Source organism: Ptychodera flava, chromosome 21 (genome assembly GCF_041260155.1).
Source record: "Ptychodera flava strain L36383 chromosome 21, AS_Pfla_20210202, whole genome shotgun sequence".
Taxonomy (NCBI): Eukaryota; Metazoa; Hemichordata; class Enteropneusta; family Ptychoderidae; genus Ptychodera; species Ptychodera flava.
Genome location: NC_091948.1, coordinates 9764358 through 9778793, shown reverse-complemented (window position 1 = coordinate 9778793; position 14436 = coordinate 9764358). Strand labels below are relative to the sequence as shown.

Below are 14436 nucleotides of genomic sequence, written 5' to 3'. Positions count from 1 at the left end.
ACTTGGCATCTTAACACCATTAATACTTGATCAGCTTTTCTGGTAGCACCTGGCAAGTGGGCTTACAATATTGATCCAAGTAGCAAAAAGCGCATTACTGGTGACAAAAAAAATGGAACATTACGATAACAAAAATTTCTTTTAAATAACATCATTACCATCATATTCCAGTACCTCTTTGGACTCGTGATCATAATGCTATTGATTAGTCAACTTTTCATCATTGCGGCCAAACCAAAAACAGAATTAATGGTGTACAAATGCTACTATGAAAACTGATTAAACCACTCGTGTGGAAATTTCAATACTGTTTCTTGTAATCTTGTTGTTTCTTCAACTTTTTTCCCTTCTTGTGCTTCATTTTTGTAATTGCACAGTTTTCTTATTTTTCCTTGCGCTTGTTTCTTCCGTAGAATATCTTCTAAACTGATGCATGCTCCTCCAAGATGCATTGGTGATTACTTGTTTACTTATTTCATTTCAATATTCTGTGTCTGCGTTTCTTCTCAGCTTCACTGGAAACACAGCAGGAATACTTCTCTTGTGTGATTAGTCTGCTGAAATCAGCAGATCGGACTTCAAGATGGCTGGAAAAGTCGGTTCCTCCACAGACTCCAAAGGACTCCAAGTCTTGCCCAAGCTGTGTGATATCTGCTTGATTAGTTCTTCTGTTGCACCGTAGTTTTCATCTGCTGTTTGGTCAACAATGTAGTCAGACAGGACTTCAAATGTCTTCAGTTTGGGACCGCGCAGTCTTGCAATAGCTATTAGGTTTTCATCCATGACTTCATACCCTATGAAACAGAAAAATCAAAAACACTTCCAGTCAATTTAGGGGCTTAGGAATGGGGACACCGTGGGCAGTTGGTTAGGCTACCAGTCTTACTATTGGACGATGGTGAGTCAAGAGTAGCAAACTCACTATCGGAGCATTGTGAATTCGAGACTCCAGCACGGTGTTGTGCCCTTGAGCAAGGCACCTTTACTCCTCATTGCTCCATTGGGTTATGCTGTAAATAAGTTTTCTTTGTGTGCTCGACCCTTGTGAAAAGATGCATACACCTACCAAGGTTATCGAGTTGAAATAAAGATTATTATTATTATTTCATACTGTCTAACTTATTTCATGATCATAGTCATAAACACTACAGGTATCACATGAAATTCACCTATATCATAGTTATATCAAAGATGGACTTGTTTATGCCATTTTCATGCTTACATACCGTAGATACACACATATACATACATACTTAGAACATACTACATACACACAACAAACAATATGTACATACCTACAGCCATCCATCCATTTATAGTACATGCAGCCAACATATAATTGATCTATTGATATATACCTCCCATTACTGTGTTTGCAAAATGGAAGCTAATAATTTGTTAGCATCAGGCACTGATTGGGATGGATTTTAATATGCCTATTGACATGCCACTTTATTGGATTAAAGTTCTCTTTCATGCAAGAAAATTTTACATGTTAGTTGTACTGGTTCTGGCCGAGGCAAAAAATTCCAAGAAGTTACTATAAAATTGACAGAAAGAGTTAAGAAATGTTGTCAGTTAGATTTGAGGGCACACTGATAGCCTTGTATCTGAGAAGTAGCACTATAAGAGAAGAAGGATTAATTAAACCCAATGCTGCTGGCCAGTATCACTTCCCCCATGTGCCAAGTAAATGAAAAGCGATATTGAGAAAAATCTACTTAACACGTATTTTCACCTACCGGTACTTGGCTTGGCAAGTTACAACAGGTTTGGTCATTAAAAATCATATTTACAGTTAAGTATTCACAGGCCTTCAAGTATTCAACGTTTTGTTAAAATGCAACATATTTGACCCGTTGTGCCTCTCTGGTTTGAAATAACTTGACCTGATGGTGACATATGAACTTTGGTTAACCTTAACAAATGTACTTCTGTTATGCAAACTGGACTGTATCTATTTTTTGAGTATCGAGTTGTAACAAACCAACTTATCTTAAAATCAAACCTCTAAAACTCCTGAAAACTATTAAGTAGCATGCTTCATCTCATTTGTACCATCACACTTGCAAATTCTAAAATTCATCCAACTGCATATTTTATATAAAGTTCCAATGAAATAAATCATTCCAATTTTTTTATCCAGAGAAGTTGTTCAAGGCCTCCTGAAGATTTTCTATGACAGTCATCCCCAAGTCATTCCCTAATTAAACTGTTTCAAATATGACTACAATGTCACTTTCCCTTGCTTTATTGTAACTGAGAATGTTTGAAATTTTAAGGACAAATATAAATACAAGCTGTGATTTCACTGTACAACATGTACCAAGTCTTGGGCCTTGGGGATATCAAATTGTGGTATGGCTGTTGTATTACTATTTGGTTTTATATATCTGTAAAAATGTCAAAACAAATATCATAACCTTGACTGACATAATTTAAATTATTGCAAATGCTACAAAAACTGCATACTACTGGCGGAACCTGTATATCTAGTGAATGTAATACCATGATAAGGATTGTTCTTGTTGCCAACTATCACACTTACAACTCTAATTGACCCAAGCCTAGGAAGGGAAATAAGTCAACCATAATTTTCCCAACATAAATCATTTGGTCTTCAATAACTGCAACTCCATTGACAATACAACTCAGTGCCAATACCAATATTCTTACATGTGTTCTATTTTATTCTACTCATGTCATTCTTTGACCATGAAGCATGGCATACCAAACAATGAGTAATACGTTATCATATTCATTCATACCGTATATACATGTATAACCACGGTCATACACTGAAAAGATTGTCTGACATGCTACACTGATAATTTCACAGCTTTGACAAAAAGTCCCTCATCTGGGCACAGCTGGCCTTAGTTCATTAGAGAATCCCTAGGTGACAATTTATTACTACCAAATGAAGTCATTGCATATTAGATCCAAAGGATGTTTAAACATGTAAGGCCATTTTGTTACAGTATGTCCAGCATAAATGATGTTCAATACAGAAGCAAATCTTCTTCAGGAGATAAACTTGCACACATACTTTTCATTTCATGCTGTCTTCTTTTTATACTGGATGAACTTTTTGTAGTCTTAATGGGAGAACTGGCAATACAGGAATGGTTTCCTCAAAGACACGCATGGATGGCCATAAAAGTAATGTATTGACCAGCAGAGTGCCTTTTTGTTCAGAAAAAGTACTTATATGTTTCAGTAAGAGTCTAAAGGCCCTGGCAAGTATAATTTATGTAATACCTATTAGTGCAGTGTGACCACATGCTCAGAGACAGACAGCATGAATGCTCGAGGAGAATGACTGTCTAACAAAAGAGCACTTGGGTTCTACAGTTATTCTGAATTTCTTGTCTACTTGTCATGGTTAGGAATATTTGGACTTTGCTTTCAATAGACATGATATACATGTATGTGGTGATATAGTGTGGAACATGAGTGAAAAGTATAAATATACAAGCGTAAAAATTACCGATAATAGACAGGTACGACAGCTTGTAGCATCTCCAAGCAAGCATTACCAGTGGATCTTCTACTCCCTCGACATCAGGGAACAGCAAGTTTGGCGGCTCATCAGAATCAACATGCTCGTGTAAATACAAAGCCTCCAGGGTCTTGCTGTTGTAAGCAGATATGAAATCCATGGTGGATCTTGGGATTGGGCCACTGTACATGATCCTCAGTGTACTCAACGGCATGCTTGGTCTGAAGATATTCATGATTTCTGATGGATGTACACTCAGCAGCGTGAGGATGACTTTCATCTGTGGGTTGTACGCCACAAGATCTTGCCACATACTGTCCAAAACCTTGGGTTTGTCACTTTCTAGGCCATCTGCCAAGACCAGGAGATGCTGCAATTTCACCCGATGTGGTTGGGCGAGGACTGAGAACAGATCACTGGTAAGATCATCATAGTTCAAGCTCAGCACCTGCAGGTTTTTGAAAGGCCGCAGGCAGTGTGGCTCAATACCTGGGGTGGAATCATCCGGTAAGAGACTGGCCAGATGAAGAGTTGTCAGAGATGTACCACAGTTGTCACCTATTCTATACAACAGCTCTGAATCGCAAAGCTCATGGATGTATCCCAACGACAGATACTTCAGCTTCTTGGAATTCAACAAAATGTCTTCTGTTGTGTCGATAAACCTGCAATTGTACAAAATTGCAACACATGATATAAGCTTGCACGTTAATGGGAATATTACAATACTGGAGATCTCCATGGCTCTGACAAAAATAATATTGATCGTTCCCACTTATCGATATTGATGTTCATAATTCTAAGTACTGACCATGCATAAACTGTTGCTAGGTAATAAACCTAGACCAGTAAAGCACATCATAAGATATGGGGGAAGACACTGTGAAATCAAATTTAAAATTGATTTCTATCACAAATTTGACCCAATCTTTTTTACACAGTTTTGTTGTTGCAGAAATTCATCTTTATTTACTTTTGACAGATTTAATCAATTAAAATATGTGAGGGTTCATGGGAGCAGCTTACATGTGACTTAATTTTGACACATATTACGAAATGTCACAAAAACTCAATATGTGGAAAATATTAAATACATTTGGTCAGTTCATTGACTGAAGAAACCTCTCCAATATTCAAGAAAACTATAATGTATGAAAATCATTTCCATCTAACGTGCTGCAAGCTCAACTTGGAACAGTGAATTCAATGATCATGGACAAACACTACTTGCATATCTTTCAGATACACTTTGTTAAAGGCTTTCTGGGAAATCACTGTGGCAAAATCAAGTCAATGAACTGTAATAGGCCTTTCTATATTGGGTATAATTATGGCGCAACCTTGTTTCACTTCAGGTAAAATTGGCGGCTGACTCGCAGCGTGTTTGCAAGGTTATATCTGATTGGTCGATTGTCACTATTCACAGCAACTTAGGGAGTTTATTTGTATTATTCATTATAACGGTAAGATTCTGCCAACCAATTGGATAACAGCTTCGAAATCGCTGCGAGTCGGCCCAAAATTGGATCATTTCTAATGCATGCCAGGCCCACATAAAACTTATCAGTTCTTGCCATTTCAAAGTAATCCATGTAGGTTTGATTCTGGTACTACTGGTTGCAGACAAATGTGCAAACAACACGTCACGTGCATACATGTACATACGCAGACCTACAGAGTGACTTTCACAATCAATTTCTTTTCTTACAACTTTTTGTTTTTTGTTCTTAATTTGAAAATGATAGTAAACATGAAACTTATCTTTTCACACTATTTTATACAAAAAACCATTAGATGTAAAAGCATAAAATGCATTGAAATTACCATAAAATAAAGTTTTACACATACTTCATTTGTCAATCATATTCTATTGAGCTGTTAACATGTAAATTTATTTTGTTGTGTCATTAATCGGCAGAAAAATCGAAGCTAGATGTCCCTGGTTGCCCTATTTTCTCTGATAACAGTCTGTGTGGCTGGCTGTACAATACTTTGAAAATTTACAAAAAATTGCTACCTCTTCTCTCAGTCAGGCAGTTAAACACTGTGCTTATAAAGTATATTTTGAAATTCACCTAACTTTTTTTTTTTGAGTATTTTTACACATATAGTAAAATGTCTTACACCTCATTAGGGAATATCTGACGGTTAAAAAAACGTGAACTACCGCATATTTCTCATATGGTCACTAACAGACTGATCAACTGAGTAGTATGACAATAGCTCATATCTTTTGGTACACATGAGCTAAAAAGTTCAAATAGTATAATTGTTTGTGTGAAATAGTATGAAACAACAGATGTATTCTGCAACTTTATGACCTAATAATCATTCATATCAATTCTCCAAAAGTTAGATATAATTCTGTTATATAAAGATAGCTATTATTCTGTCATGTAAAGGTAAGCTTAAAATAAACCCGTTTAAAATTGTCCCATGTGGAAGGAATGTACTTTTGCGATTGCCTTTCACTACCGGTATTACTTGGTAGCTCCTAAAATAACGAGAAAACCAAAATTATTTATGGAAAGAAAATTACAAAATAGCATCAAAGAAAAAGAAATTTCTGGTCCAAACTGTTCAGTACAACGTATTTTCAGATAAGATCAGCCAAAGCTATGGCACATTTTCTGGTCAGTTTGTGTGGAATTGATGACAGTATATGCCTTGTTGCAAAAACAACTTTCCTAGCAAATCTAATAGCTATAAAGAAGTGACAACAAGAATATGTACATATCAATATTAACCTTTATCCTGCCAAATTCATATTTCACTATCAGGTTAAGTTGGTTAAAACTAGTGAAGCACAACATGTCCTATGTGGTGTATTTTAACACAAAAATAAACATTTGAAGGCTCCTGAAAGCACAGATATAGTAATCATGATTTTAACAGACTAAAGCTCCTACAACAGACCAAGCCACATGGGAGAAAATATATGTGGTTTTGGCTCCATACTGCTTTTTATTGACTTGGCTGATTGGGAAGTGATACAGTCTAGCAGGGAAAGGGTTGAGTGAAATTGCCAAAAGACTATCTTCTCTTCAGTCAAGTTAATATGTGATCTAAGAAATTTTGTAAACTCTTCACCATCTGTTGTTACAACACACAAGCCATTCCAAACCTTGATTCCAAATTACCTGTGCAGAGTTCTAGGTTTACCTCTGGTACGCAAAATCAAAACTATGCTATCATGTCATTTATCAAATCTTTAAGAATAATTTGGGAATAAGGTACACATAGAAATAAGTTTACACATAATTATAGAATCTACACACATTTACAATCTGCTGACAGTACATAGAGAATATGTACAAACTACAGTACAATGTATTGTTCCTCCTGTATATGCTGCGTACAAAACATTCTCTAGTATTCTTCAACCTCTTGATTTGAAAGAATATTTCAACATCTTTTCATCTATGTTCAATTTACAATGTGAAAAATGCAACGGAGAAGTTGATTTTTAAAAATCTCAAACTTGTATATTGTGCAGCTGTACAGAAAGTCGACATGGACGCAAAATGCACTCTGTAGAAACACTGTGGGCGAGTCACGTGTTACCAAAGAAGTTACCCTGAGCCTGAGGCGGCCTCGCTTGTGTTTTAACCTGCAGCGGGAGAAGTACACTTTCTGGGACAGTGGAGAACTTGCACTGTTTTTCAACCTTTACATTACCACGGCACAAGAGAATAGCCCTGCAGAACATGTCCGTAGTCAAGATACGCTAAAAAGACAGAAACGGCCACGCCTACTTCGTATAATATTGTTTACTGCGTAAAGACGACGTACGTGCGTGCCATTACGCAAACGATTTACAACATTCAAGGTGTACTGATCATAGACGTAGGTTAAGGTCATATGGCGCATTTTCCTTCCGAAATTGACTAGAAAACGATGTTTAAAAGTAACAAACTTTATGAAAAATTAAATGAATCGCAAATTTGTAAACTCTGTTCCATGAAAACATCATTTACAACCAGAGTTACACGGGGCCAGCTTTCCGAATTTTGTGTGAAGGCTGACGCGTTTCAACAAGGGAAAACGTAAACACGAAATGGCGGACATACTCACCCGTCCAATGTTTCGTCGTCAAATTCGGAATTACAGACATTCAAACAAAATTTAGTGAGGTTTCTGTTTCTACCAAATCTCTGCAGCACAGCGAGGGCATTTTTGCTTGCTGCGAAGTCGTCCGGCCACTCAAGACAGAAATTTCTCGCAAAATTGCCGCACCTGGCGGAGAGGAAATTGGCCCTTGCACATTCGTCTTCGTTGTCGAGGTTTAGCTCAATATTTCTCCACATTGATGGGTGGAATAAACATTGTCGCCATCTGGAACATGTTGTAGAAGCATTTAGCCTGTCTTTTAGAGGCAAAATTGCGAGAATGTCCACAATTATTACGGAAGGGAGACGACTCCAGTCTGCTGTGGAGGACACCGCCATCTTACACTGCGCTATTACTGCATTGGGACTACCTAGCTTTTTGTAATTAGAATAGTGTACGTCAGCTTATTGATATGGCAACCTCTCACGTAGGATGTACCCAAGTTTCGTATCGATAATTGTTATTTTTACACAATATTAATTACATGAAATGTTGTAAAGATGGTAAACTTTGAAACGATATGTGTCACTTTGCTTATTGAGTCACGGGGGCGATTGTATATGATGGATCAGCGATCAAAACAGACATTTACGTCGAGAGCTAAAGAGTCCAAAACATTTGCTGGGGGTAGAGGCGACGCACCTGGGAATGCACTATTTACGGAATCCGTTTGCCAAACAACAGTGCGATAGGATGCGGCCGACCTTGATAATGAGGCAACATGTTCAAAAACAACCGAGCTGAACATGTAGATTTTCTACAAATGTGTAATTCGAGCCATTGGTGTCGAATGTCACATATAATTCTGGAAAGTGGAATGTTGAAAAATCTTATGATTGAAAGGGAAGAGCTTTTTCAGTCAGAAGAGGACTACCTGTAAACGATGAAGTGGTATTCAATTCCATTGATTGCATTAATGCCACGGCCATACCACTTTAGGGAGTGTTCATTTATTACAGCCGGGGTGGACCGGCAAATTCTTCAACCGTCCACGTAAAGATAATAGACCCGCTAAAATGATACCCCATTCCTTAGAAGATTGTAAGCTTAAAGATTTGATGACAGTGTCATTCCAACTCTGCCGGTAAAAGATGCTGTGAAACAAGCCTAAGCTTATAGACTTACCAAGACAAGAAGTTACTATGACAGAAAACTCATGTACTTGTATTCAGAGAATGAAAACACGGGGAATCACCTTTATTATTAGAATGTTTTGGTACACTGAAACAAGGCTTTTTGATGGGGTGGAAGCTTTTGAAATGCAAATAATTCCCTCCGAAGTGTTCGGAAAAAAAATGACATCTCGCTGTTTTCAAAATTCGGATTACTGCCATAATAATAACTGAACGCTCCGTCAGTAGGAAAGAAGAAGCAAATAGACGCACAATGGGTGGAATATAGAATAAGAACAAAAAAAAAAACAGACTTATTCAGAATGTCTGAACGGCAAGGCGTCTCTGATGATAAATATAAAAAATGTTATTGTCGTACCGTCATTTCTTTAAAATTTCACAAGACTCGGTACGAAAGGTCATTTTACAGAGTGTTTTTAAAAGTGAAATCACGACAAGATTATAATTCCTTAAACAAACAACCTGTGAAAAAATACTGAGTCAGCTGTTTTCCTTGATACTGTTAATATATATATAGGCCTATATAATGTTAATATATATAATGTTAATAAATAAATATATATAGGGCCTAATGTTAATATATATATATATATATATATATATATATATATATATATATATATATATATATACGGCACTTTGCAGCCTTTATTTGTTGGTCAGCAAGCCGTTCGTTTCTGCAAACTTATAGTAATCTTTCCTGTAGAGAAAGGTTTTATTTATCCGTACTAGTCGCAAGTGATAATGCTTCATGAAGGTTGCAAATATCTATCCTATTTTTACACGTTGGTGTAAATTTACTTTTCCCATTAGCGATGAAATTTTAATATTTGTACCTATACAGTGCATCTTTTTTGCCTCTATGGGTACATTATATATTTTAACGCAGCTACAGTGACATAAGGGAACATATTATTAGAGAGAGAGAGAGAGAGAGAGAGAGAGAGAGAGAGAGAGAGAGAGAGAACTTCAAGAAAGTAAACATGAAAGTATTTACTCTGGTAGGAAGTAATAATCACTTGTTGGAGGTGCAGAGAAAGTGGACATTGTACTAAAATTTAAGATGTGAAAAAAACAGTCATCAAGACTGTGATATATCATTTATTATCAATGACAGTGGGGTTTTTAAAAGGTAAAATGCGCCTCGGGGACATACATTGTGACTCTCAAACTTTTAAAATTCTTTTCTGATACACCACTTAGGGGGTTCATTTTAAATCTCTCGGAGTAAGAAAAATTTTCACCCTCTTTTTCAAAAATCGAAAATCTCTCATTTTTCACCATAGAGTTAACACGCGAATGGCGGCCATTTTGGCAATACCAAATACCGGTAAATCTCGGGTAATTTGTTTCTCTAGTGCCAAAATTTGCACGGCGACCCCCGATTTTTATTCTTGATTATGAAAGAGAATGGTTTAAAGATTCCTTGAGGAACGTTTGTGCAAAAGTTTTGAGAATTTCACTTTCGAGGCGCATACTATAAACAGTCTGTATATGGTGTCTACAGAAGAATGCTGCTGGTCATTAAGGAGTGGTCATATTTTGATGCAAATGTTTTCAATTCTGTTACAGAAAATTATTTGTATTCTGAATTTCTAGGGCTACCTTAACGTACAAGCAGGGCTAACTTGTCTGACTTCTAGATAAGCCTTTACAGCACTATCATTGTTTACCAGATTTTGACATTACTTCTTTTCATGTGGTATTGTCCTACCTCTATCAGTACTTGCATGCCGTGCAGAGAATGGCCAAACGTTTTGTTTGTTTTTTTTGCATACTGTTACGGTGACTATACATACAGCGCTGTGCTTTTTCCAGTCTTCCTACTCTGTCACTTCGACGGAAAGCTTTGGATTTTACATGAAAATTTTTAGAAAGATAATTTTGTTCCTTCCTTCCTTTTGTTTTAACTGTGATTTTCTGTACCACCCACCTCAACAGCGTTCAACGGCCTTAAGTTCCACGATGTAGGCTAAAACATGAGAGCTCTCATCCCTAAGACCAATATATAATTTTATTTATTTATTTATTTATTATTTTCCTATATATAGCGCATTACATTAAAAATTAACAAATAAAAGGATGAAACATAAAATTGTTTTAAACGCAGTAAAAACTAAAAGAAAAAAGCAAGATTTTATTTTAAAAATCATAAAAACTACGAACATTACGAATAAAAAGGCGAGAAAAGGTGAGTTTTCCGTTTACTTTTCAAAACATCCGATGTTTGAACCGCTCGAATATGTAATAGTAGCGAATTCCACAAGCGAGGTGCACAAATTGAGAAAGCCCTATCACCGCTTAATACACTGTATTTCCAATTGGCTGATATAAATGTACAACTGTTTAACATTGGAATGAGAGCGAACTTACAATGCAACAGCATGCAGCATTTCCGTCCACCAACGTTCTCCTCAGATACAGTGCGTTTCACCTAGGTACCGCAACTCAGCGTATGAGACGGACACAATTCACGTACAAAACAAACGATAAGCTTGGGTATCACGACACATTTCAAAGCCACCGACTTATTGATTAATTACAGTAAACCAGCATGTAGCTTTCAAAACGTTTAGTTTCCGGACATTTTTATTCTTCCAGCTGAACTGTTCTTTCTTTTACTTTCATTTTCAAGGTCTATGAATTATAGTAGGCCAAGAAAAATACAAAGTTTGCTTCTCATCCTAGACATATTGCAAAAATCATGCGGTGACGTGGGTTTTTTTCTTCTCATTTTTTTATACTTCAACCAACAAGAACGCGCAAAAAACAGGAAATCAACATAGGAATGCACGCGAAGATAAATGCACAGCAGTGTTGCTTTAGAATTTTTGTATAGCAAGTTCTGTGGTTAAAAGTCCAGCAATGCAGTTTTGACATATGTGTACAGTTCTGAATGGAATGTTAGTGTCTCAGTTATTTTGTTTTCAGTTCTGTTTTATACAGTGCACTATCGTCGCGTATTTTTACGTGTTTTTTTTTTTTTTTTTTCATTTTATTCCCTCTTGAGCAGAAAAAAGGTTGACGCGGCGGGTCTGAATTGACGCGCGCGAGGATGAGAAACAAACTTTTTATTTTTGTTGGCCTTAGTTGTACTTTTATATTTGCTTGTTTGCATATTGTGTATTTGATGGAGTGTGTTAGTCGGACCTCAGTACCCGTACATTGGTCAAACATATAACTATTGTTGATAAAAATGATATAAATGAACGATATTCGTCGTATATACTGTTGGTCTGAATTCACATTAAAACTTTGACTACTCAATGCAGTTTCATTCAACCTACTGTATAGGCCTACTGAGATCCATGTCAGATGTGTGTACTGTAAACCAAATATCGACTCCAGTCCTGCACACACGTGCCTAAAAGCATATACACAGCGATACGCGTGCGCGTCCGAACTCTAGCTGAAGATGAAGATGATACCTCATCCAGGAGCAGCCAACCTTCGATCGTCAATTTTAAGTGAAAAGATGTTGAATCCAAAGCTTTGTTTGAAAGTCTTTGATACGTTAATTCACAGTCCCCTGTGATCTATTCCGCTCTTGGACTATGCGCCCCATGGACGTGTGTACATATGCTTTTCTCGCTTTATGTACACACGTCTATGGGGCGAATAGACCCAGAGCTGAATAGCTCACGAGTGACTGTGGTTAATCGTCGCAATTTTATCATATATGCTTCAGAAATCTGGGTAACAGAAATTACAAGTAAGCTTACTGATAATTGCCTTGAAGTTCTGTGTATGTCTTATTACAGATTTATCTTGGGAGTGAGTAAACGTAGTCCGCTCACAGTCGCTCGAGAGCTATTCAGCTCTGGGACTATTCACCCCATAGTCCTAGCGCTGAATAGCTCTCGAGCGACTGTGCTCCACTTGAAGGGATAAGAGCAGAATTGGACAGATTTCCATTAAAGATCAATCTTTATATGTCTGTCATTAAATATTGGTGTAGGTTAAATAGTTTACCAGGGAATCATATTCTGAAACAGGCACTTCAAGAAAACATAGATATAAATTCTCATTGGGCGAGAAAAAAAAAAATATCTGTTCAACGGGCCCGACCGACCCATATTTGGACCACTCCACATTTTTCTTTTTTTTTTCCCGAAATCTTTACGAATCTGAAGAAACGCGGAGATGTTATTCAGTGAACATCTGTCTGTAAGATGAATGACCTTCACATTTTCGATGACATTGACTTGAGTGAGATTGATACAGGCTATGATTTGAAGAGTAAAGGTGGAAGCGCATCACAAACATTTGGTCAAGGTGAAGGGCAGGGTTAATATGCCGTGGAAAATAAACTATTACGCCACGTGTTCCGTATAGCTTAGACACTCTGTACTGTATTGTTTCACTGGCGTTTATTTCACGTCCGAGTGGTTGTACAGTCTATGTTTTCTAGTGTTCCTATTTTCAGTGTTCCTTGAAAATTCTTTATTGTTCTTTGAGTCATCACTCGTTCCGATTTTTGTCATGGCTTTCTCCTATCGAATGTGTGATTGTAAGCAGCAGTTCTCACTGCAGGACGGACATGATTTGTGTTTCCGTTGTCGAGAATGCACAAGGAGTCAACCTTGTGACATTTGTTTGACTTGGACACAGGACGAATGGTCTAATTTCGCTCCCTCGCTCGACGACGTCACCCCGGACATCCCCGGGGCTGACCCGTCAGTTTCTGAGTCGCGAGGTTTGGTTGGAATGCACCGTGCTCATATGGCTGGTGACACCAACACAGAAATTAGCTCCGTTAGATTCAGGTGCCGCCAACGAAGCTGTTCGTGCAAAAAGGTGTTCGTGCGAAGTTTTTCAGCGGGCGGGCAGATTTCAAAACTAATCAGCGGGCGGGGAGAAAATATCGATATTTACTGTGGGCGGGGAAGAAATTTCATTACTTTCAGCGGGCGGGGAGAAAGTTTTTGACAGTGGGCACCGGAAAATACGTAGAGGGAGGGGAAAGCGGCGTGCTTAATAGAACCTAACTTAGAGGGGAGCAATGTTCCAAGGTATACTGCTAACTGCTTGCATGGTTTTGTGTTGATCTGGGTTGCATAGTGGGCATCTAGTTGGCAATGGGGAATTTCAGTAGTAGGGAGAGGGCAGCAGGGAGCTTGAATTGTTGTGGGGAGTGGGGAGCGGGCAGACTGTAGATACCGGAGGGCAGTGGGCATCAAAATTCAGTGGGAAGGCACATTTTCAGTGTATACCAGTGGGAGGGCAGTTACGAACAGCTCTCACTTTCCCCTCCAAGTTTTAGGTCAGGGTCAAAAATAAGAAAAATCAGTATATCAGCCTTCAAAACAGGTTTTGTGATGATTTTGAGAAATTCATGAAATTTACCAGTTGGCGGCACCTGTAGATTGAACTGTAGAAGTGAAGGCAAAGAAGCTGTTCTGAGACAACCAACCCATGTCAACAAAAATTGAAAAAATCATGAACGTACTAAACAACATATCCAGTATATGTTATGTGACTAAGAAAAGCATGAAACACACAAAAGTGTTTATATTATATGTTCTGTTCAAGAAAAACCAAAAAAAATCAAAAAAAAAAAAAATCCGACCTACCTACCCAACTTTGAAGTCATCCCGCCCGTTGAACAGCTTTTTTTTTTTTTTTGGCCTTGGGCAAATTTTATTCTTTGTAATTTGGGAAGTTACAATCATATGAATGTCTTCAATTCCC

General features: G+C 37.6%; 1 protein-coding gene across 1 annotated transcript; it reads right to left on the bottom strand.

The window, feature by feature from the left end:
* Positions 1–410: 410 nt before the first annotated feature.
* LOC139121329 (F-box only protein 33-like) lies at positions 411–7974 on the bottom strand. The gene is made up of 3 exons (XM_070686131.1): positions 7577–7974; positions 3491–4167; positions 411–794 (listed from the first exon to the last, which is right to left on the bottom strand). Exons 1-3 carry the CDS (start codon positions 7948–7950, stop codon positions 550–552), a joined length of 1296 nt encoding a protein of 431 aa, XP_070542232.1. The 5' UTR covers positions 7951–7974; the 3' UTR covers positions 411–549.
* Positions 7975–14436: the final 6462 nt, after the last annotated feature.